We start from the raw sequence: 22,660 nt of genomic DNA on the forward strand, positions 1-22,660 counted from the left end.
CTCGCTCTCAGATAGATTGATGTCATTCGACACTCAGTAGACACAGACAGTGGCGGAAGAAGTACTCAGATATTTTACTTAGGCGATTCTTAAAAATGTTTTCTAAATCCTAACAGTTTTTTGAAAAAAATCTAATAAAAGAAATTCAAGATTTTTCAAAAATAGCAGATCTACAAGCTCATAGCACAGCACTCGGTGCCGCGCTATGAGCTTGTATATCTGCTATTTTTTGTATATCGGCTATAACACTCTTTTACAAGTAAAAGGCCTGTGTTCAAAAATGTTACTTGAGTAAAAGTACAAAACTGTTGACATCAAAATATACTTAAAGTACCAAAAGTAAAAGTACTAAAATGTTTGAAAATAGCAGATCAAGCTCACAATGCGTTGCGATGCGAGCGTTGTGAGTTTGTAGATCAGCTATTTTCAAATAGCCTAGGTATAAAATAGGGCTAAAGTGGTTAATGTATGTTTTACTTTTAATATAATAATTTATATCTGCTAGTATAGTAACTAAAGTTTTTAAATAATTGTATTGGAGTAAAAGTAAAAGTATTGAAGTACAAAAAGACCTGAAATTTGTACTTGAGTACATGTACTGAGTTACTTTCCACCACTGGACACAGACATCTAAATGTCATTTATGAAAATAAACTGCTCATCGTACTACAATGCACTGTGATGTTTTGTTGTTGGTGCCGTCTGTTTTTCTATTATAAATTATTTATCTACTGAAAAACGTGCCACGTAGAGACAAGCACTAGCTGTATTGATGTACTGATAGAAGATGCCATTTACTGAAGCAGATGTTTAGAGGAAGCTTAGATTAATGAGGAAAAACATATATTATAATAATCTCAATTTAACTAAAACATTAAATGAAATCGTAAGTGGAAATCAAAATAATGTTACATTTTATCTTTATTCCAGAAATAGATCAGTAGCATTTTAGTACGAGCTTCCATGAGGGGCTTTTAACAAATGAACAGCCACAACATATTGCTGATATATAAACTTACACATCCTGGAAAATCCACGGACAAGCCGCAGCAGACCGCATTGTAACACTCTTCATTAATAATGCAATGAAATCATGAATCAAATAACCCTTGGTAAAAGGAGAAAGGCACAAAGGTGGAGAGAAGAAGGGATGCTTTTTCACTTGGTCCCGGCCAGGAACCTTGGTTAGCCAGTTCTACCAATTGTGGCATTATGCAACTCTGAAATCTTGCTTTAAAATATTAACATACACAAAGTCTACTCATGCGTACTCTGCATGAAAGGGAGGGAATGGACTTCCACTGCAGAGGACCTTGGCCCAGTTCCAAATATGGGTCTCTCTCTCAATAGTTTACAAATGCCTCCTTTTCTTTTCTCTCCTCGATTATTCTCAATTGGATTTCCAGGTCCACATCAGAAGAACATGTAAAACAGACAATTATTTGTCATGCTTCTGTCAGTTATTCAGACAGTTTATCTAGTTATTCAAGATAAAAGGGAAAGCAAGAGTACCTTGACCAGGGCTTAATATGGAAGGTTTTGACTGAGCACACTTACAAAGCCTCACCATGAATCACTAGGTGGCGCAAAACATCCATTTAGTCAGTGGACTTGCAAGCATGGTGGGGAGGTTGAGATCTGATCTTTCTCTCACTCATTGACAGTGTGGTCGTTACATTTGTGTCTTTCTCCATTATCCTCTCTTGCTGTCTCATTATACTCTCTCTCTCTCTCACTACCACATTACCAGTTAAACTCAAAATACTTTGCTGTGTCAAATTGCAGCTCTACAAGCTTACAAAGCTTCACAAGGCTATACGTTGTGAGCTTGTAGATCTGCTATGTTCCCCCACATGTTAACATATTCTTATTTTTCCCTGCATGTTAACATATTCTTGCCAAATGACAAACCCAGAATAGGAACGCTAAGGTTCATGTGGTTAAAACGTGATAATAATACACTTAACCATATTAACATTTTCATGCATTTATTTACTGCAGGCTTGGCCCACTGCATTGAAGCCTTCACTTTTTATTCCCACACTGAGCAACAACTCCAAGCCTGAACCCTTCCAGTGTTCAGTGATCAGGGCTAAATGCAAGTTGAACCTTAGCCCACCACTGAAAAGAGTCCATTCAATCTGCTACTGCTAATATGCAGCAACACCCACGTTTCTGACTTCATGGCCCGTGCCATTTAATATTGACACTAGCAGTCAGCAGAAGCCATCACACATCTTCACATCCTCTGGCCAATCTTTCAGGAGATGAAATTAGTTTGCGGGATGATGCTCTCCACTTTGTGATCAGCAGGGTTAGCCGAGAGTTCGTAATTACAGATAGTAACCTCATGTCTGTAAGCCTGGGTGGAACAAGAAAAGACAGAGAAAATACTTAACTGAAGCTTTTATGTAAAAGTAAAACATGTCAAATCAGTAGATAAATGCCGCAGTCACTTCAGAACAATAAACACAGTGTCCTCCAAAACTATGCTACAAACAACATACACTGTGTCACAAACAGTATTTACACAACTGCACTTACATCAGAACTCGGTGTATGGAAACTCCACCCGAGTCTGACTGGTGTAAGAGCAAAATGGCTGCCGTGTGAATATGGTAAATTGCTAGCTAAATGCAAAGTGAAAAAAAAAAAACTTATACTTGGAACACTGGATCGCTTCTCAGCTTGAACGGATCAAATATCAAACATGAAATCTGAGTCACACAGGTAAAAGGGTGGTCAACTTTAATACAAGTCTAGCATATTTATGAATAGAAAAGTCCGTAACTTGAGGAAATACAACAGATATACTAAATGGATTATACTAAATGCAGGGTTATTCGGACACGACACAGATTTGAAGTTTTGAAAATGTTTGTCCAGCAAGAACATGGACAAACACACTTGAAGTAAGAGACTCTCACACTGCTGTTTTATTGTAGATGGGACTCACCTCTGAGTACTCTCCCCTGAGTCCAATGTAGTAGACCCGAGTGGTCTCATCACCAAAGTTCTTTGATATATGGATGGACAGGTGCTCTACATTGGAGAAGCGGGCAATCCTGGAAATTAAATTAGGATAATGTGTTTTGTAGAACACATTTCAGAGTTTACAAGGTGCTTTAGAGACAAATCTGCTTTAGAGACAAATCATAACTGTCATTAAAGGAAGACAAAAAGCAATATTAACTAGAAAAGTGTGCTCCTCGGAGCACAGGTCTCCGCCGGCCGGGTTGCCTACCCAGGGGCCCGCAAACTTTGGTCTTAGCCACTTGGAATGGGATGTAACAAATCTAACTCATACATCTTGATCACATGACCCCAGAGATAATGTGTAGCGATTTATGTGAGTTTTGGACAAAATCTGTAGGAGTAGTAGCAAAACGTGTGTTTTGAAGAAAACGCACTATGGTAGAAAATGTTATCTGGCACAAACAGGGCCTATAAGTTGCGTAATGATCCAAGGAATCCAGGGAAAAACGATGTTGATCGAACGACCTACGGTCCAAGAGCTATAGGCCAAAACGTGAAGTAGGGTGTTGTAGCGCTACCATGAGGAGATTTGAAAAATGTGGGATGGAGGTTCTTCCTTGGCTTAGTGGGAATGTGCATGCAGTTACCCAGCAATCGGGCACTGCATTCATGATGCATGATCAAAAGGCCACCCCAAAAAACAAAGCCAATCTTAGCAGGTTGGAATATGAAAAATCGGACAGATCTGTGTTGATCACATGACTATAGAGATAATGTGTACCGATTGGCGTGATGTTTGGACAAAATCTGTAGGAGTAATATATATTTGTTTTTTTCCAGGGAGTGTGTGTGCAAAGTTTCATGCAGATCGGTTCAATGGTGGCGAAGATTAGCTGCTCACAGACAAGAGACTTGAAAAGACAAACAGAAAATTGAAACCAACCACAAGCGGTTATGCAATACTGCATTTCTCTGCTTCTGTTCTTACTTGGTTGGGTACTCCAGCTCAGCAAGAGGATCTCTGTTGAGACGAAATGCTTGCTCAGGTTCTCTCCCTGTGTCATCAAAAGACATGTGGGGGATGTTCTTGTACCTAGAATACAATGACAACTATGGTAGCAAGCCAAAACCCATTGCAACAACTTAATGTATTAGTGGCACCATTAACTAGAAAAGGTGTTTTACTCTTTTTGTAAATACAACCGGTCACTGTTATGAAACTAATATGCACTTTTGAACAGGGTCCGAAATTAACATCAGCCAACCTACAAATGCAGGTCTATTTTTCATTTGCTGTGTGTGTTTCTGAAGCCACCCAACACAGGTGAGGTTTTTTTCTTTTCTGTTTTGCAACAAAATATCAGCATTGAAGGTTCAACACTTAACCAAATATCAGCTCAGTGGCTCATAGCGCTGGCAACCTTTTTGCAATAAAATACCAGCATTGATGGTTCAGTGAGTACGATTTTTAACTAAATATCAGCCTTGGTGGCTCAAGCAGCGCAAAAGTGAATTAATGGCATGCCAGATCTCAAGTTCTTATCAACATACCGGTAATATCTTAACTTGAGGGTTCCATAATCCATCACTTCTCTATGTGATATATATCCTATGTGCACATAACACTTTAGTAGTACTCTTCATCAACACTGTTTTCCTGGGTAGAATTTTTTATCTACCAGACATTTGGCTGGTGAGCTAAAAAGTGAATTTCGGCTCTGCTTGTGACACTATATTTTATACAATCTATGTATTTATGCGATGTGTATGTGTTCTTGTTGTTTATTATGACCAAGCTGCACAACACATTTTTCCTAGTGAGATAATAGAGACGACCCTTGAGATGTAGTAGCACTCAACACAGATCAAGTGATTTTACAGCAATTGTTGAAGAGACACTTAACTACCCATATATTGCATCTACTACTATTACTACTGACACACATGGTGCATTGACAAGACCTCAAGAAGGAAAGGCCTTACATGCAATAGGATGGGACAGTGCAAGAGGCACAATTGTCCATAGATTTCATATGTCATTGGCTAATATCAGTGATCGTCCACAACGTGTTGTATGCCTTGCACTGATGGTGCCTTTGCACCAGTGGTGTAGTCGGTAAGATACATATCATTCCTGCTGGCTGAAACGACAACGTGCTTCCCCTTCTGCTGTCTTCTCCCCAGCTATGCTACAATTCCCCCTCAGCTTTCCTACTAATCACTCTCAATAAGGCATACTTATAAAAAGGGGAGTGGACTGCCCTTGAGGATAAAGGTGTATGTTTAAGCGATGCGGTGCACCTGTCGCAGATAGATGAAACATCAGTGTTTTGTTGAACCTGAGACAAGACCAACAATCCAGAACTCACAGTCGTACTTCGGCTGGGTGGGTATCATCGTTTTCTCCCGAGATGATGATTGCTTTCAGTTTTACACTTCCTGTAAAACTGACAGACAACATTATTCCCTTTAACTAGAGAATGGCGTGTATGGAAATTTCAGGATTGTGGAGGCATCATTTTGAATTTGGTAAAAAGCCAGCACAAACAGCTTTGGCAAAGTAAATGTACTGTATGTTTTCTCATGTCATTAAAGCCCCTTTGAATTGAAATTGAATTGAATATATCCCTGATACAGTGAAGATTGAAGAGGTCAATAAAGTATATAGGATCATAGTTTGATATAATGATCTTAAAACATACGGGATGTTGAACAGGAGCTCTTCATCTGCATCACTCTCAACAAACTGCAAGAAAAGATACACAAATGTTACTTGAAAGCAGCATATAGCACAACAGAATAAGCCGATCCCACAATACATAAACTAAACCACTGTGCATTCCACTGTAGATCATGACATGGTCATGGTCAGAATGGCTAGTACCACTAGGGCTCTGACTTGATTTACAACCAACCAGTCAGTGGGCAATACCCATTGTGGATACTTGTGTTGTAAACACGTCTCTCCTGGCTGGTATCCATCCAGGACATTGTTCTACATACAAAGTACATGTAGGCCTGGACGGATTTTCTGACATCCACTTATGGAACTTAACCAACATTCACAATAACGTAAAAACACTGCATCGATTAGGAGTAGCTGTTGCAGTAGTAGTAGTAGTAGCAGCAGAAGTAGTAGTGTAGTCTGTACAAGTGACAACAATAACAGCCACCAGCTTACAGAGGTAAATAAAATGTACTTCTGTAAAAAAAAAAAAAAAAAAAAAGTTAATAATTGTAGATCACTGCTTACCTTTTCCCGGTCTTTGCGTTGATCCCAGGGTTTGAACACTAGCTTCCCGTCCCCATCTCTACTCTCATTGAGACACTGCAGCTTCTCCACATCTATGCGCCGATACAGTCCGTACTCCAGGCCCCTCTCTGCGGGCTCATGCTCTCCCTCACACCCCCCATGGCTATGTCCTCCTCCTCCACCACCACCGTGACCGTGACCGTGGCCATGACCAGACATTGTAGATGTGGTGGACAAATAATGATAGTGTGGACGCCTGGTTTTAGTTTATAAATGCTATTCGAGATGTTTGGTGTGGTCAACAAGTTTCACTTTGCAGCGTGCTGACGCTAGCTGATAGATACACAGAAGTGTTGCCAGGTTTTGTGAGAGAAACAAGTAACCTGGTCTAGGCAAACAAGACCAAAGGAAGCAACTAGGGTTACTAGGCCACATGAGCAATTTAAACCATTTGAAAATAGCCGATTTACATGAGCTTGTAATCTATTTTCAAAAACTCTTCAAATAGAATGTGGAATATTTACACACAAATGCTCCCTGCCACAAAGCATTTATGAAAATATTTGAGAACCACTGATAAACATTTTGGAAGCAAGCCTATTTTTGGGCTAACCCTAAATAAGCAAGTACACTTTAGAAACAAGCCTAAAAAAACCGCAACTACCAATTTTTAAAAGCAACTTACTGAAAAAGAAGCCCAAAGTCGCTTATAATAAGCGGACATGGCAACATTGACCGCGTCGCGTCAAGTTCAGACACTCACTGCACTGCAGACACTTCTGGTTTAGAATTTTCAAAATAAAAGCACTCCCTTGGCAATCTTACTGCAGGCACATGCCAGCAGACAGCAGTGGTGGAAAAAAAGACTAAAATGTTTTACTTAAGTAAAAGTATTAGTATCAATACTGATATCTGTAATGTAGAAATGCATACATTTCAAAAATATTGAAAATTGTACTTAAATTGTACTTAAGTACAGTACTTGACTAAATGTACTTAATTACTTTACACGACTTGGCACATGGCAGGCAGACGCCAATTCAAGAGACTTTTGCTTTGAAAGGACCGGAAATATTGTGAAACAAAACATCCAATCGAAAGGCACGCAGATGAGATGTACGTACTCTCCGATTGGCCCCTTATTTTTAACTCCATGATTGGCCCGCATCCCGTGTCACCAAACCTCATTGCTGTCGCAAAGTACTATAATAAGACAACAGTAAGGCCACAACAGTCGTGTTTCAATCATTTAGCTGGTTTAGAAATAATGTGTAGTTATAGTAAGGTTTTCCACAAATACAGACACAAGTGTAATATACAGTTTAATCCACTACTATTAAAAAAAAAAGGACAACAATATGAGGGCAAAAAGTCAGTTTTATTAAAAATGTCCATATAACATTTATTAAAATCTAATAAAATTATTCTTTTGATCCTTTTTTTCAGGCCCAAGTACTGTACTGGGGTGCCAGGTCCCAGTGTTGAAAATAAATACATCTCATTAACATTATGGAGTGAAGCTGCAAGGGTCCTATATTACTTTCCGTCTTTGTCCTATTCCTCCTCCTTGTCCCTTATTTGTCTGTTTCACGCAGTCAGTCACCTCAGTTGTCACTTATCACAGTGAAGCAGATGAAAGTAGGGATGCACAAATTGTTCAACAATGAACACAGCAGGAAAACCATGAGATGGAGGCACAGGGAGGAGATCAAATAAGCCTATGATGCTACAGTATGCATGTCACGTAAATTGTTCTTTTAAAAATTCACAGGGATTAAAAACAGGTTGATGGGTCTAGTCAATTGTTCTTTAAAAATTGCGGAGTCACTAGCCAGCAAGTTGACGTGTTGGGTGACAAAGCACTGCACAAACTATTAAAAGAGAGCTTAGAACTCTGTGCAAAGGTTATTCCTAATGTAGTGTATAATTAGGTCACGATGGACAGTAACAAAAGACAAATCCTGGCCTTTGAAATGAAACAATAGGTTTGTTTCACAAGTCTATTGGAGAACGAGGACTAAATAACAGTGTAACCATAATTATACAGGGGTTTTCCAGAACTAGGTGCAGGGTATGTACATTTCATATTTCCCCTGCATAAAATTTGAAACTCAGAGCTCTTGCCCATTTGAAAACCTAAAGGTTAATATATACTTAGTTGTGCGCCGTGTCACGCACCGAAAATAGCAGATCCACAAGCTCATAACACGTCATGCTGCGAGGCCTTGTGAGGTTGTAGATCTGCCATTTTTCGGTTTGCGACACAGTGTGCAATCAGGTATAAATCAAGCATAACAATCTCAGACCAGTAGACCATTTCATGATGTAACAGATCCACAAGCTTTGCATGCTGAAAACACATGCTGTAATCGGGGCAAAGTTATTAATTTTTTCTCCATTCTTGAAAAGCTGATTCCTGGAGATAAAAAGGTGTCTATTTAATGAGGTTGATATGTTGAATGGGCCAGGTAAGTTGATGTTGAGTACTTATTTGAGTTTCCATGTTGTCGAGTGCTCTCCTCTTCTGCTGTTCTTAAAATAAAAAAAACAAAAACACGTAGATGCTCCCAAGTTGAAGTTGAAATTCATAAAATACATTCAGTCTCATTTCCTCCCATTCTATCGGCGAGAGAATCTGTTCTTGAAAGCTTTGATAGTTTTAGCCATCATTGGGGCAATTTCTACAAGAGACAAGAGAGAAATGAATCATGAGATGGTTGAAATGACAGACAAATTAAACACATAAGTTCCCTTTCTCCCCAGTGCATTTTCTTAATACAATGCTGCTCTAGCAAACACAATGAGTTTTTTGTTTAATTGATTGTGTCTATGTGTGGAGTCATTGATGTTTGCAGTTGTTTCTATTATTGCATCAATGCGGACTCTGGAGTAAAATTAGTTAAAAATAGTTTATATTAATATTTTATTGTAAAGCAAAGGGAAACCAGATAAACAATGTAAACAGTCTGCAGTGTTTTTTCTACTGAACATACCCCAAATGTTTGATAAACCAAGTCGAAACGATGCATTTGCGGATCACAAGTGCAGCCAGCCATTATTACTCAGTAAAATGTCTGTGCCTGTCCCCTTATCCCCTGATGCACGGAATACGACACATAAGGAAACGCAAGGTAATCCAGTGAAACAGCTTGTAAAATAGTATAAATTCATAATAGAGAGATTATGCATCTTTTTTCTCAACATCTCCTTCCTTGTCATGGCATGCATCCCCAATGAAATATTCCTTATTTTTGCAGAATTTAAATAGAGTTGAGTCAATGGACCACCCTCCTACTTTCCCCCAGTTGGGAGAGCTTTATTTTCATATACGTATGTTCTTGTGTAATCCAGTGATGTGGCATAAAAAGGTAATATTCATAAATCATAAAGTAAGTTCAGTATCTTTTCCACAGGGTAAGGAAGCTCACCAGAGTAGATCAGATTTCAAATTCTAAAACCCAATGTGAAATCATATTATAAGGCTAGACATCTGTTATTACAGGGTTCAATTTGCTGTTGGGGATGGAGGGGAAAGTCCATGCCTCTGCTTTTGATAGTACTCCCCAGCCCTATTGTAATTTTTTTTGACAATATCACAATTTTAAAAAAAAATTAACCACTTAAACCCCAGGGCTCTACACTAGCCACCCTCCTGTTTTCGCTCTACACTTGATATATATTCATCTACAAGCTCAAAACACATCGCACCATGACCCACTGTGAACTTATAGTTTTGATATTTTTACAGAATTCTCACCCCAGAATAGGGACGCTAGGCTTCACATGGTTAAAAATGTATGTTAACCACATTAACCATGGCTACTGTATTTAAGGAAAATTTGTCAAAACTATTTTTTTCCATTAAAAAGTAGCAAAAAAAGCTGAATTACAGGCTCACAACAACGCAACATGTTGTGAGCTTGTATATATGGTTATGTATTTTTAGTATATAGTGGCAAATCCAGCACTGATTATGGTTAACTGGAAATGATGAACTAGGAACTTAAGCTTACCAATACTTGTACTTATTGTAAGTTGAATAACAGTTAAAAATATGAAAATACAAAACAGTACCACTTACTTTTGACCTGTGGCTTGCTGTCCCATGCTACAGACCGGGCATGGCCTCCTGGTCCAGCTCCTCCAGTGGGTGCCGAGGAGGAACTGTGAGGAGGACTGTTTTGGGAGGAAGAGGACGAGGGAGCCTGTGCACTAGGTAGGGGGCTGTACATCACAACAGGCCTTACTCTGAAAAACAGAAATGGAGGGAACAAATAGTATGAGTGGGACAGAGCCAACGACAATAAATACATCAAAAACAATGAAATAAAACATATCGAATTATGCATTTACAAAAAAAATCATCTTAATATACTTCAATTTTAGATTCTTTAAAGTAGTACTTTGTAGAACAGACCTGAGTTGCAATGTACTTGGTGAGCTCTTTTTTCAATCTACACCATATCTCTTTGCCGAAAATAGCTGATCTACACAACACATTGCAAGCTTGTAGATCTGCTATTTTTGGTATATGTTCCCACCAGAATAGGATGCTGGTGTTCAAGTGGTTCATGTATTTGAGCCAACACAATAATCTGTTGTGTTGGGACAAGGTAGAGAGAGTTGCTATACAGTAAATAGCCTCATTTGTTAAAAGACCATTAATAGAAACAATAGTCCATTATTTGAAGGTCAGTCAATCCAGAAAATGTCAAGAACTTTCTTTAACCCATTAAGACCTGAGGTTCCAATTCTACAAAATATTTAGATTTTTTTTTATATAAAAATAATAATATAATATATTCAAAGATTTGCACAAAATTTCCAAAAATAGCAGATCTACAAGCTCATAGCGCGGCACTCAGTGCCGCGCTATGAGCTTGCATATCAGCTATTTTTGAATAGCCAAAGAAATCTAAAATGACACAGATGCGTTCCAGGTCTAACTCCGTTAAGCAGATTTCTTTTTCTCATTTTGATACCAAGTCTGGTAAAAAGACTCAATCTTTTTATAACAAAGATATCCACAGATTTGATTTTTTTTCCATGGACAGATTTTGCTACGTCTGCAAACTTTACATGCATCTTTAAACTGGTAGTGCCTAGCGCTGCGTTATGTCCAGTCTACCTTCTTTGCAGCGTACCATTCAATATGCCCGTCTGGCAGGGGATCACTACTCTACTGCGCCCTACAATTTATTCCGGTATTGCTCTATACATACATACGTGTCCGTAAGCTTCTAGACAGAGATGCCCTGTCCAGATCCGTACCTAATGTAGAGTATAAATGGGCCTTACGGTAGCTGAGTGAGTGCGTTTACTGACTTAATAGGAGCAGAAGCTGCAGTAGAGCTGGCCGTGGACCCTGAAGCGGTACCAAACTTCGCCTGTCGCCGTTGGACGTCGCGTGGGGCCTTCGCTACGGAGTTCACGAATGCCATCTTGACCTGTCTTCCTGTCAGGGAGAAACATTTTCACTTTTATGATATAGCAGAAGTATGGTCGAATTGTGGCAATAAGTGTAGTTAGTTAACACTTATGCAAGAAAAAATACAGACAGTGATTATTGTGAAATGCCTTCATTATGAAATTCTAATTTCATGACATCCTCACAGATCTGTGACAATAATCTGCATTGAGAGATCTTTTAAAGTCATCAAACTAACTGAATCAAATTACAGGTATTATGGGTGACATTCAATAATTCTCTTTACACTTAATGTTGACCATATAACCGCAATGTCCCCGTTTGATTCTCAGGAAGACATGTTTCCCCTCATGCCCCTTTCACACCCCAGAAATATGTTCCTACCTTTGGGCTTGTTTTCATTTGCAGACCTGATGTTCTGAGTGAGCATCCGCAGGCGCTCCTCTCGCTCGTCATGCAGCCGCAGGTACAACTCACGCCACGACTCATACTCCTGGGGCGCCGCACGCTTAAAGTCTCGCTGACAGTGGCGCCTCCACAGCTCGTCCGATTCCTCAATGAAAGACTGAAAAACATAAAAAAAGGAAAGGATGAGGGACACTAAAGCATTATTTGCACAGGCCCTCAATCACTTTAATGTAAACTGCTATGTCATTTTGTGGCTGTGTTGTTGCCTTATTTCTTCCCTTCAATTTCTGCTAGGCAACATTCTTTCTAAGAAAGTACTGTGCCTGTATTTGGGCCCTCCGAAATCTTGCCACTTCCAATATCTCTCAACCAAACAGGGGAGCTCAGTGAACTTGAGCTTAACAGGACGTGCTACACTATGCCATTACTTTGTTTACAATGGCCGGAAGACAGCATGCACAGCATTTTACAGCATATTCAAGACAACAAAAATAAATCATATGATCGAGTATGATCAATCAATCAAACAAGAGTGAACATAGATGGTGGGAGCTGAGGGAAACATTGCAATGCAGATGCACAGCTTGCTCCATTTCTTCTCTTCTGGACTTCTGTGTTATTTTGTTACAGTATGTAGCTATTACCTTGTAACATTATACATCTAGTTTGATTATAGACAGACCTAAACATGTTAGAATGCTTGTATCAAGACAGTATTGATGAATGTAGCATAGTTGCATAATTTTACTGTCAAAATCTAGCTTGTGCAACGTTTCTCCAAAGTAGTCTACCACACCTTTAATTGTCCTTCGCTATTACAACTGCTACTGAACTGAACACAGATCATTGTGTCGTTATGCTTTTTGCTTTGCCATTTGATTGGTGATAAAGCTTCATGCATGTACCCGAGGGGCACAAGGCAAGGTAGAGAAAATAAATTGCAAACTGTCTTAAGACCAGACGTTAAGTCCCATGGCCATGTGAGAATAATGTGGAATTTTGCAGTTAGACAGGTTTTGTACGTCTTTACCAGCAGAAAATATAGATAGACCTTTAATAGTGATCCCACAGGGGATATTCAGTGGCATGAATGAAATACAGGACAATACTTTACAGGTCATGAATTGAGCTACCGAGACACACAGCTCCCCATCATCACTCACGAGCATAGTTGCCGTTTCAACACAATGCAAGACTGAAGCGGAATAATGACTGTGTCTTGGACTTGCAGATTGGGCTTTCCAAGACCAGAAATAAAAAGTCCTATTCATGAAAAAGTCCTATTCATGAAAGTTACACTCATAAAAAATCTGTGTGTGTTACCTGATTGCACTGCTCGATGCGATACAGCTGCTCTGGAGTGCACCTATCCAAAACAGGCTCGAGGATCTCAAAGGGCACCCCACCGACTTCATCAATAGCTGAAATTGATGAATGCACCGTATAGATTGATAAATTACACTGTTGGTTTTGGTCACAGCATAGACAGAAAACAAACATAAAATAAAAAGGCTACCAGGTTAGGCATTCACTTCCTTCCCATTCTTAAGCCTATAATGTACAGTATAGTTTGTCACATAACGTTACATAAATGAAAGTAACGGAAACAATAAAATAAATACATGTCACACCGGTTTTCAATGAGCGATTCTTAAGATTAAGTCTAACTTTCATTTTGTATCTGTAGCTTGTTCATGATGTCAATTAATGACAACATACATAGCTGTCCCTTCGATCAAAAGCCATGGTAACAATTAATAACTTTGTAATCATAAAAAAGAGTCGGTCGCAGATGTCCTGCATGCATGTTACTAAAATATAGACATGCTTCTGCAGCTACGATATATTGTTATAACATTTAATAATAATTAGCATGTAATGTGAACAAATACGAAAACGTTGCAGAAGATTTGCAGGGAATGCAAGAGAACTGATCTTTCCTAAAGGAGCTAGGCCAATGTTCCATAGAAGACCACATAGATCATATTGCACATGCACATTGTACAAGGATATTAAGACAGGAATGAGAGACATGTGATAAAGAGAGGGACAGTGTGTGTGCGCGCGCGCGCGTGCGTGCGTGCGAGAGAGAGAGAGACAAGAGAAAGAGACAAGAGAAAGAGAGACAGACACGGCAGACAGAGAGAGAGAACCAGTGAGAGAAAGACCAGCAGACATAATATGCAGGTGAGAGTGGGAAGAAAGAGAGTGGGGAAAGAAACAACCAGAACTGGTCAGTGATGGAGATTGGACTCACAGTCGACATTGTTCTGCAGCACACGGATGCACTGCTCATACAGACTCATCATCTTGGGCAAGTAGGTGGTTTTGGCTCCCGAGTAGACCGACATCTTGGAGCTTAACCGTTTCCCAGTGAAGCCTGCATCCTCCTCATCATTGGACACAGGAACTGAAAGGAAAACAAAAGAGGGATAGAGACAGAAATCGAGCACAGGAGAGGAAGAGAAAGTACATTGGGAGGGTATTATACAAATGCTGACACTTGCAGGAGAAACTGGTTATGAAAAAAGAAAAAAAGGTAAAACATTTGCATGGATGGGAAGTTTGCTTCAAATACATGTCATCCATATGTTTATCTATTGAAAAGCTGACATACAGGTAAACCCACTTTGTGAAGAGATATTTGCAGATTTGACTAAGAGTCAAAATTTCCCTTCCTCACATGGTGTGACTAGCACAAGCTAACCGAGTTCAGGCTGGACAGCCTGAAAGGCCTCCAAGCTTTCAAGTGCAAAGTTATAAGGTTGAGACACACAGGATATCAATCATTCTAGGAGGTCATGAAACCCTGTATAAAATTGTTTAATTATTCCAAAAGCCTCATGTCTGCCATAAAGCTTACGACTGGAGAGACTGAATAGAATTTCATAAAAGAGACAACTCTTACACACACACACTTACACACACACACACACACACACACACACACGCACACAGGCAAACACACATCCTGAAGTGGGCAATTTCAGACAGACCGACAGAAAGACACACACCATGAGCTCTGAGATCAGTACCTTTACGCCTTTGTGGCGACAGTGGTGTTATATCGAGGGAGGGTAGAGGTCTGTAGTTGGGCTGGATTGCTGGCAATGGGATGTCAGGGAGAGTTGGAAGTTGAACAGCCTCAACCACCTTTAAGAGACATATAGACAATAGATATATTTACAATGCGTTGATTTTGTGACTTAGTAGACAAGATGGCTAGCCTGGTAAACCATCCCGGTCGTGTGAACTCACACTATCTTCGGTCTGGCCCACGGATTGCAAATCAATCCATGCTTTAAAATTAATTAAAACATCCAAAAAAACTCAGTTATTCAAGTTCGCTAATGTGTTAATGACTATGAAGAAGATTTTAATAAATACAATATCTAAAAATAAAGACAAACAGGAACATTGTCTATGTTTATGTATGATATATGGCCGAAGCTTTGAACCAGCAACGTCATGTATGGTGGCACGGCCCTTTAACTATCAATCTCAACACTGAGAAATTGCCTTGATTGAAAAGAGTTAAAAAGGGTATACATTTTAAAAAGGCACCACCCAGTCCTTCCTGTACTCACCCTCTTGCGTTTCTCTGATGGTGGGGCCGAAGCAGATCCCGACTCCCCTTTCTTACTGGTCTTAGTCCCATTGGCCTTGCTAGCTTTGGAGGATGAAGACTTAGACGAGGAAGAGGAGGCTGCAGGGGGAGGGGCGCGCGTGTGATGGGAAGATGAAGAGGACGAGGCGTGAGATGGCCGACAGTGTGATGATGATGATGACGACGAAGATGATGGCTTTTTCTTTTTCTTGATGACCGCGGGGGCATCGTACGTGAGGAAGGACTCGAATGACATGGTGGGAGTCTCAAATTCATCGAAGTCTTCCTCCTTGACCAGCTCCTTGACCAGAGGCGGAGAGTCCTTGGGCGCGACCCGTGGTCGCCCTGGTTATACACAGGGAGATGTTAAGGGAGGCAGAGGGAACAGTGACTAAGAATTAGACCGAGTGGAAGTCACGTAGCATCTCTGAATCACAGGGATGAGCAAACTAGATGATTTTATAGAAGTAAAAGTTTCGAAAATAGTTCAGATGTGGACAAAAATGGTTTCAATTTCCCACTGACCAAACGGAGCATTTTCTTTACATTTCTACTTGGGAAAATGTGTCCTCTGCATAAATTTGACCCATCCTATCTACTGCAGTGAGCAACTACCGGACGGCACTCAGGGACCAACTCCAATTGTATTGCCAGTACCGTGGTCAATTGCATTGGAAGGAGAAAATGTACCCAGCATGCATGTTTTTTGGTGTGGGAGGAAACCGGAGTACCCGGAGGAAACACAATGCAAACATAGGGAGAACATACAAGCTCTATACAGAAAGGCCACTCCTGCCGGCCGGGGTTTGAACCCGGGTCCTTCTTGCTGTGAGGCAACAGTGCCTACCACTGTCACTTTCTCAGCAAACAACAACGGTCATTAAAGTTTTCTGCATGTCCTAAGACTGAGCTTGATTAGTAATCAATAGCTTCTGAAAATCTCAATCCTTCCATTATTCAGGATGAATCATTTATGCAAACTTTGCATCCTGCGTGTGCACATATGTCCCTGCATACATAAATAGCTGTGCTACATCCAGTTGCCTGTTCAGTATTTCATCAATAACTGTATGTGTTATCTGATCCACTCCATCAGGCTGTACCGGAAGACGGAAAGAGATTTTAAGTGGCCTGGTCATGTGATTGTAAAGACTATTCTAGTATACAGTATACTGGGATCATTGCAAAGAAAAGAAAATGCTTGCACTTCAAATCAAACAGAATAAGGACCGTGCACAATGGATCAAAATTCTCATAATGCCAGGTATCTTTTTCAGGCTAATAACAGTATTTTTAAAATACACTGTACAGTATTTTTTCCACACAGCTCACTCAAACCTCAAATCCAAGAGATAATCTTGGAAAAATAAATAAATAATTAAACATCTTGTATTGGGTCCCTGGCACAAATTATTTTCAAATGGTGGAAGGTGGCCAAATACATATAAATGTATGGGTCTTTGGTACTCCTCTTGGTACTCCAACACCTCAGTGTCACTGCAGACTAAGCTTCAAACCTCCCAAAACAAACTGATCCGACTACTTCTCGGACTGGGGCCCATGACCCACCTCTCTCCCATTCACTTTGCCAGCCTAGGCTGGCTCAGGGTGGAAGACAGGGTTAAACAACTAAAAATGGGTCTGGTCTTCAAAATTGTAAATGCAGATTTGCCCGATATGCCCCCTATACCCGCATATCTGTATAAATACCTCGAAAAAGTTAGTGACACCCACAGCCACGAAACTAGAGGGAGCGTAAACAACAATCTGGTACCACCCACCCATAAAACAAACATGGGCAAATTCTCCTTCTATAGCACAGCCACCAAGGAATGGAATAGTCTAACCCCATCCCTCAAAAAATGCAGTTCGCTGGGCTCATTCAAAACAGCCCTAAAAACCCATCTTTCTGGAGGCCGAAAGAGGAGCTAGTACCAGTTTCCCTGTAGACAGACGACCCCCCCCCCCCCCCCTCCCTCCTCTTTTTGTACATATTTTGTATTTCCTCATGCTTTTTTTGTATATAATTTTTTATTTTTCCATGCTTCCCCCCCCCCTTTCTTTTTGTACATATATTTTTAAATGCTTTTTTTGTACATAGTGGTACTTTTTCTGTATTATCTGTATTTTCATGTTGATTTTTGAACTGTTTGGTTGCTACTATATATGTCTATGAAATTAACTCAAGGACCCCAACGGAAACAAGTCCGCAAGGACTTTTTTGGCCGGACCTTTTAGACAAAAGCATTATAAATGTAACTGTGTTGTTTTACATTCTTTTGCCTAATAAAAATTTCAATCAATCAATCAAAAGGTTTGAGAACCAGTGCAATATACTATACTATATCAAGAAATATTTGTGTAATTAAAATTTTATAAGGCTTGCATGAAACACACACACACACGCCACAGAGTAACGCAACACTCACCATCACTTCCTCCTTTCTTCTTCTCCTCTTTGTCCCTCTCCTTCTCCTCTTTGTCCCTCTCCTTCTCCTCTTTGTCCCTCTCCTTCTTGCCATCGTGTTGTGTGGAGTGCCGACTGTGCTTGGCAGCCTTGTGCGCTCCACTCTGCTGCGGCTCTCCATCTGCGCTGCGCTTCTTCCCCTCGCCCTTCCCACCGTCACCACTGCCGCCACCACGATCGCCACTCTGTGTCTGTGTGTGGCGTTGCCGCCTGTCCTCATCCCTGAGCCTTTCCTTGTCCTTGCTGTGATCACCATGGGAACTGTGTTGATGGTGGTTCTTGCTGGGCTCTTTGTGTGGCTTTACGTGATGGCGGGCCTCTTTGCGAGGCGGCGGGCTGGGCTCGGGTTCGGGCTCAGGACTCTCGTAGCCCTCAGACTGGTAGCCTCCTCTCAGTCCGCTGCCATGGGCCAGCCGCGGGGGGCTATAGTGCTGGTGCTGTGGTGGTGAGGGGGAGTAGTTGGTGTGGTAGCCTCTCTCCTCCTCCTCCATCTCATCATTCTCCCCATCCCGTTCCCGGTCATCCTCCTCTACATGGTCATCCTCCTCTACCCTGCAGGAGTGCTCCTCCTCAGGAGAGGGGTCCCGAGGAAGCCTGTGACCCCGTACGTAGCTCGCCTCAGAGCCCCGAGAGTGTGCATGTGACCGTGTTGCCTCTTTGGCGTGGCTTTTACTGGATCTGTGACAGCAACGTTATGCAATTAATCAAATGATAACCGTGTACAGTGACCATCGCCTCACAATACCATTACATGATTTGTCTCAACGGTTAGGAAGAGGCACCTTAAAGTGAGTTTGTGCAAATAGAGCTTATTAAATGTTTCCCTAAGTTTTGAGTCATACTTTTGGGATCTTCAATGTATATCACATAATTCCAATTATCATTTCCTAAATACCTGGATCATTAACATTGGGCACCTTTTCACCTGCAGCCCTCTATCACATTACCAGAGATATGGCTGAGGGATGCAGAGATCAGCAGCAAGAGAAAAAAATATACCCAGTAGTTTGAAAGCAGACATCTAGGCACATTACTGATCTTATGACTTTACTGGAAGCACAAACTGGACAAGATGCACACTGTGTGTGAAATCTGCAACAAAATATTGTAATACTTTGGCAAAATATGATAAATTTGAGGAATCATGTTAGCCGTTTTCACCAGGGGCCACTAACCACGTTAGCCAAAGTCGCATGCGATAGATCGCCATTATTACAGTGTAATGACGAACGATCGATTGCATGTCACTCTGGGTGCCTGTTTGTCGAACAAAAGTGTTAGAAAAACATGCAAAAAAATAATTAAAATTACCTGTCAGCTGACTGAGGAACCAGCTCCTTCCATTTGGCTACAAGATCTTTCGCAGCTCCCCCAGCAAGATCATGCTTTCTAAAAGAATTCACTGTTTTCCCTACACCTGTTTCCTACAACACCACAAAGGGAAAGTAGTGGTTAGCAGTACTCTGTAGAAGAAGTATAATACAAGTTTTATCTATCAGGATTCATAGCCTTGTTTTGTTGTATTAAACATGTAATTATCCAGACTAGCCAGTGGGCACGCATGGTCTTTTTCCCAAAACCCTGTTTCACATTCACATTTCACACATATACTTTACATGTCTGAAAGCTGAGCATTTTAAGCCCCCCTCTCGTAGAGTCAATGTTTGCATTTGTACTGTACGATAACCTGAGACCTTCATTTTACAGCTAGTCTGTTCAGTGTGCTTGTATGGCACTGTGTGCATGTTTGAAATGTGCAACAGTTAACTAATCTCCACATTTTGACTCTAATGGTTTAGAGGTAAGTGCACTAAATATCTCAGTGAGCACATGTAGCAAGGGCTCTGCTGTTGCATTAGTGCTATATTGCCTCCTCATAAAAAGATGGAAGCATGCTTTAAACTTTGCTTGTGACAACACTGACCAGGACATCGGCTCTTGATATCCTGCTACTGGAAAAAATGACTGCAAGGTCTTAAGAATATGGTGTACTTTTTATTCTTCATATTTACTACCTACATAGGCAATAGCATAGTGGATATTTTCATAATTCTACTTACCCCAGAAGGAAAATAATAGGATGTGGCGTACGGTTTCATTTAATGGGTCTAATTCAATGAAACATCCCCAATATAACCTTACAAGCACCCTCCCTTTCCTCAGATATAAAAGCAAGTTAAATCAGACCCACCAGACCCCAACACAACAACCTGGATTCAAAACCGGGTCTCCTGCGACCGCAATCAGTCATCCCCTCCCTATTGTGATCTTGAAGATCTGCTATTATCAGCGCATGACACTTGCTCTGCTACATGCACTCATCCCCAAAAAAGAGAAGGTATTTACCACAAGTATATCTACAGTTATAGGAAGTTCTCCCAGCCTCTTCAGAGTCTTCACTAACTGTAAAGAAATAAAAAGAAGAAAAAAACAATGGTTAAGGCATACCCCAATATTAATGCACATTCAACTCTATCACAAAAAAAATCTGATCCGAGTAAGAGTTTACAAACAGTCAAGTTTTCTACACTAAAAGTTTTCTCAACATGGTCTTAAAGTTAATGGTAGGAAGCTAAATAGTATCCTTATTGTGGTGCTGCACACCTCAGAATTTAAATGACTATTCCTACTACTAACAATAGGCCCTACTTGTAAAAAATGATTAAATCACAGTAAAGCAAAATCAGGCACGGGTGCAGTATCATAACCACACAAGTTAACAAAAATAGAGCGCAATCTCAGTCTGATTCCAAGGTTAATAACTCTTATCACTTCCAAGTGATAAGAACACTGTGACATCCAAAGAATCGATTGATTGGGCATTCTGCTCATTGATGAGCAGCATGTTGCTCTAGATAGCATTAGTCATGCTTGATGACTCACAATTCTGATTAAATAAATAAATAAAATAAATTGCGCAACATCATGGCGTTATTGAAACTGATGTCGTGGCCTGTGGGTCTATGTGAGTGTGAGGGGTTACAAGGCTGACAAAAGAGTAGTAGTAGCAGCAGCAGCAGCAGTAGTAGTACTAATAGTAGTAGTAGGCTAGTAGTAGTAGCAGTGCAATTCTCACGACAGCTAGTGTCCGATATCCTATATAAGTGCTTTGTATCAACAATCCCATTTCAGTAGATTAATAACTGAAAAGACACCCATTTAAACCACTTATAAATCTTGCATTTCCTTGAAAACAAAAACAAACAATGAAGTGCAGACCCCACAGTGGGGGTTCCACTGTAATGAATGATTGGGGCCTAGTACTACTCAGCTAGCAATCTGCCTCCGGTCTGCTCTGTCTGTGCTTCATCACAGATCACAATGTTCAAACAAGTCAAGGACCCCCAAAATGCATATGGATTTGTCTGCGGACCCCCATCTGAAAATATTTTATGCCAGGGACCCCCATACAAAGATTTGTGTTGTTAAAATGTTTTCAAAAATGTTCCTCAAGGTTTTTTGTTGTTGTTGAAAATAGCCGATCTACAAGCTCACAACGCGTCGCGCGTAGTGAGCTTGTATATCGGCTATTTTCAAATAGCAAATTTATATGTTTAAAGGGCGAAGGGCTCGCTTCTTTTTGGGCTTGTTTTCATAAGACCCCGGTTGCTTGTTTCTCTCGCAAAAAGCTGGCAACGCTGGTTGTACCAACGTTAGCAGTAGGACGGCTAACACAGATAACAACACTAGTTGCCTTTGCTTGACAAATATTGACGTTACTACGTTTTGATTGGTGACTAAAGTTGATAGAGCCCAGTGGCCCCCGGGTTATAAGTCCCGTCATTATTACAAACAAGTTAAAATACCACATTATTTACGGTATAACGGTGACGTGATCTTAAAAAAAAACGGAGATCTTCCACGACAACTACCACCAACCGACGCGACAGCGCCAGGCACCAGGCCCGGGGGGAGCCACTCGCTTCCCAGACCCAGACAGACCCCCTCCTCACAGCGGGGTTGATCGTTACCTTGCGGGGCTCCAGGTTCTCCAGAAGCCGAGACTGGAGCCTCTCCACTGTTTCTTGCAGCTCCTCCGCCATGTTTACTGCTGGTGGTGGTGCCCGTGGTGGTACCCTGTGTGCCCGGAAACAGCTTCATCGGTGTAACCACTAACCAAACGCGGACCTGGTCCTCGGTGTTGCCAGGTTTTTTGCGAGATAAACAAGCAACCATGGTCTATTAAAACGAGCCCCAAAGAAGCGAGCCCGTCGCCCTTTAAAACAAACACGTTGGCTATTTGAAAGTAGCCGATCTAGCATGTAGATCTGCTATTTTCAAGAAATCTGAAAATATGTTTTTGAAACATTTTAACAACACAAATCTGGGGGTGTCCCTGGCATAAAATATTTTCAGACGGGGGACCACCGCAGACAAATGCATATTAATGTGGGGTCCTTGACTTGAACATGTTTGAGAACCACTGGTTTATAAACGACATTTAGGAAACGAGCCCCAAAAAAACGCAACCCGCAACTAACCAATATTTACGAGCAACTTTACAGAAACACAAGCCCAAAG

General features: G+C 40.8%; 3 protein-coding genes across 4 annotated transcripts in view; all 3 read right to left on the bottom strand.

Moving 5' to 3' along the window:
- Positions 1-22,660, bottom strand: part of rpl11 (ribosomal protein L11) — a 68,095-nt gene that overhangs the window by 19,581 nt on the left and 25,854 nt on the right. The window lies entirely within an intron of this gene.
- On the bottom strand, positions 915-6,559 carry pithd1 (PITH (C-terminal proteasome-interacting domain of thioredoxin-like) domain containing 1). 2 transcript variants are annotated; one of them, XM_080443393.1, is made up of 6 exons: positions 6,230-6,559; positions 5,679-5,722; positions 5,346-5,423; positions 3,965-4,069; positions 2,957-3,065; positions 915-2,362 (listed from the first exon to the last, which is right to left on the bottom strand). In XM_080443393.1, the coding sequence occupies exons 1-6, from the start codon at positions 6,446-6,448 to the stop codon at positions 2,261-2,263; spliced, it is 657 nt and encodes a 218-aa protein (XP_080299519.1). In that variant the 5' UTR covers positions 6,449-6,559; the 3' UTR covers positions 915-2,260. The 2 variants fall into 2 exon arrangements, with proteins under 2 accessions (XP_080299519.1, XP_080299520.1); XM_080443394.1 differs by lacking the exon at positions 5,346-5,423.
- On the bottom strand, positions 7,599-22,268 carry eloa (elongin A). Its single transcript, XM_080442936.1, has 12 exons — positions 22,111-22,268; positions 20,486-20,542; positions 19,451-19,563; positions 18,102-18,817; positions 15,653-16,017; positions 15,101-15,218; positions 14,323-14,475; positions 13,389-13,486; positions 12,042-12,222; positions 11,555-11,684; positions 10,311-10,477; positions 7,599-8,910 (listed from the first exon to the last, which is right to left on the bottom strand). Exons 1-12 carry the CDS (start codon positions 22,180-22,182, stop codon positions 8,849-8,851), a joined length of 2,232 nt encoding a protein of 743 aa, XP_080299062.1. The 5' UTR covers positions 22,183-22,268; the 3' UTR covers positions 7,599-8,848.

This window comes from Gymnoscopelus braueri (assembly GCF_963280865.1).
Source record: "Gymnoscopelus braueri genome assembly, chromosome: 11".
Lineage (NCBI taxonomy): Eukaryota > Metazoa > Chordata > Actinopteri > Myctophiformes > Myctophidae > Gymnoscopelus > Gymnoscopelus braueri.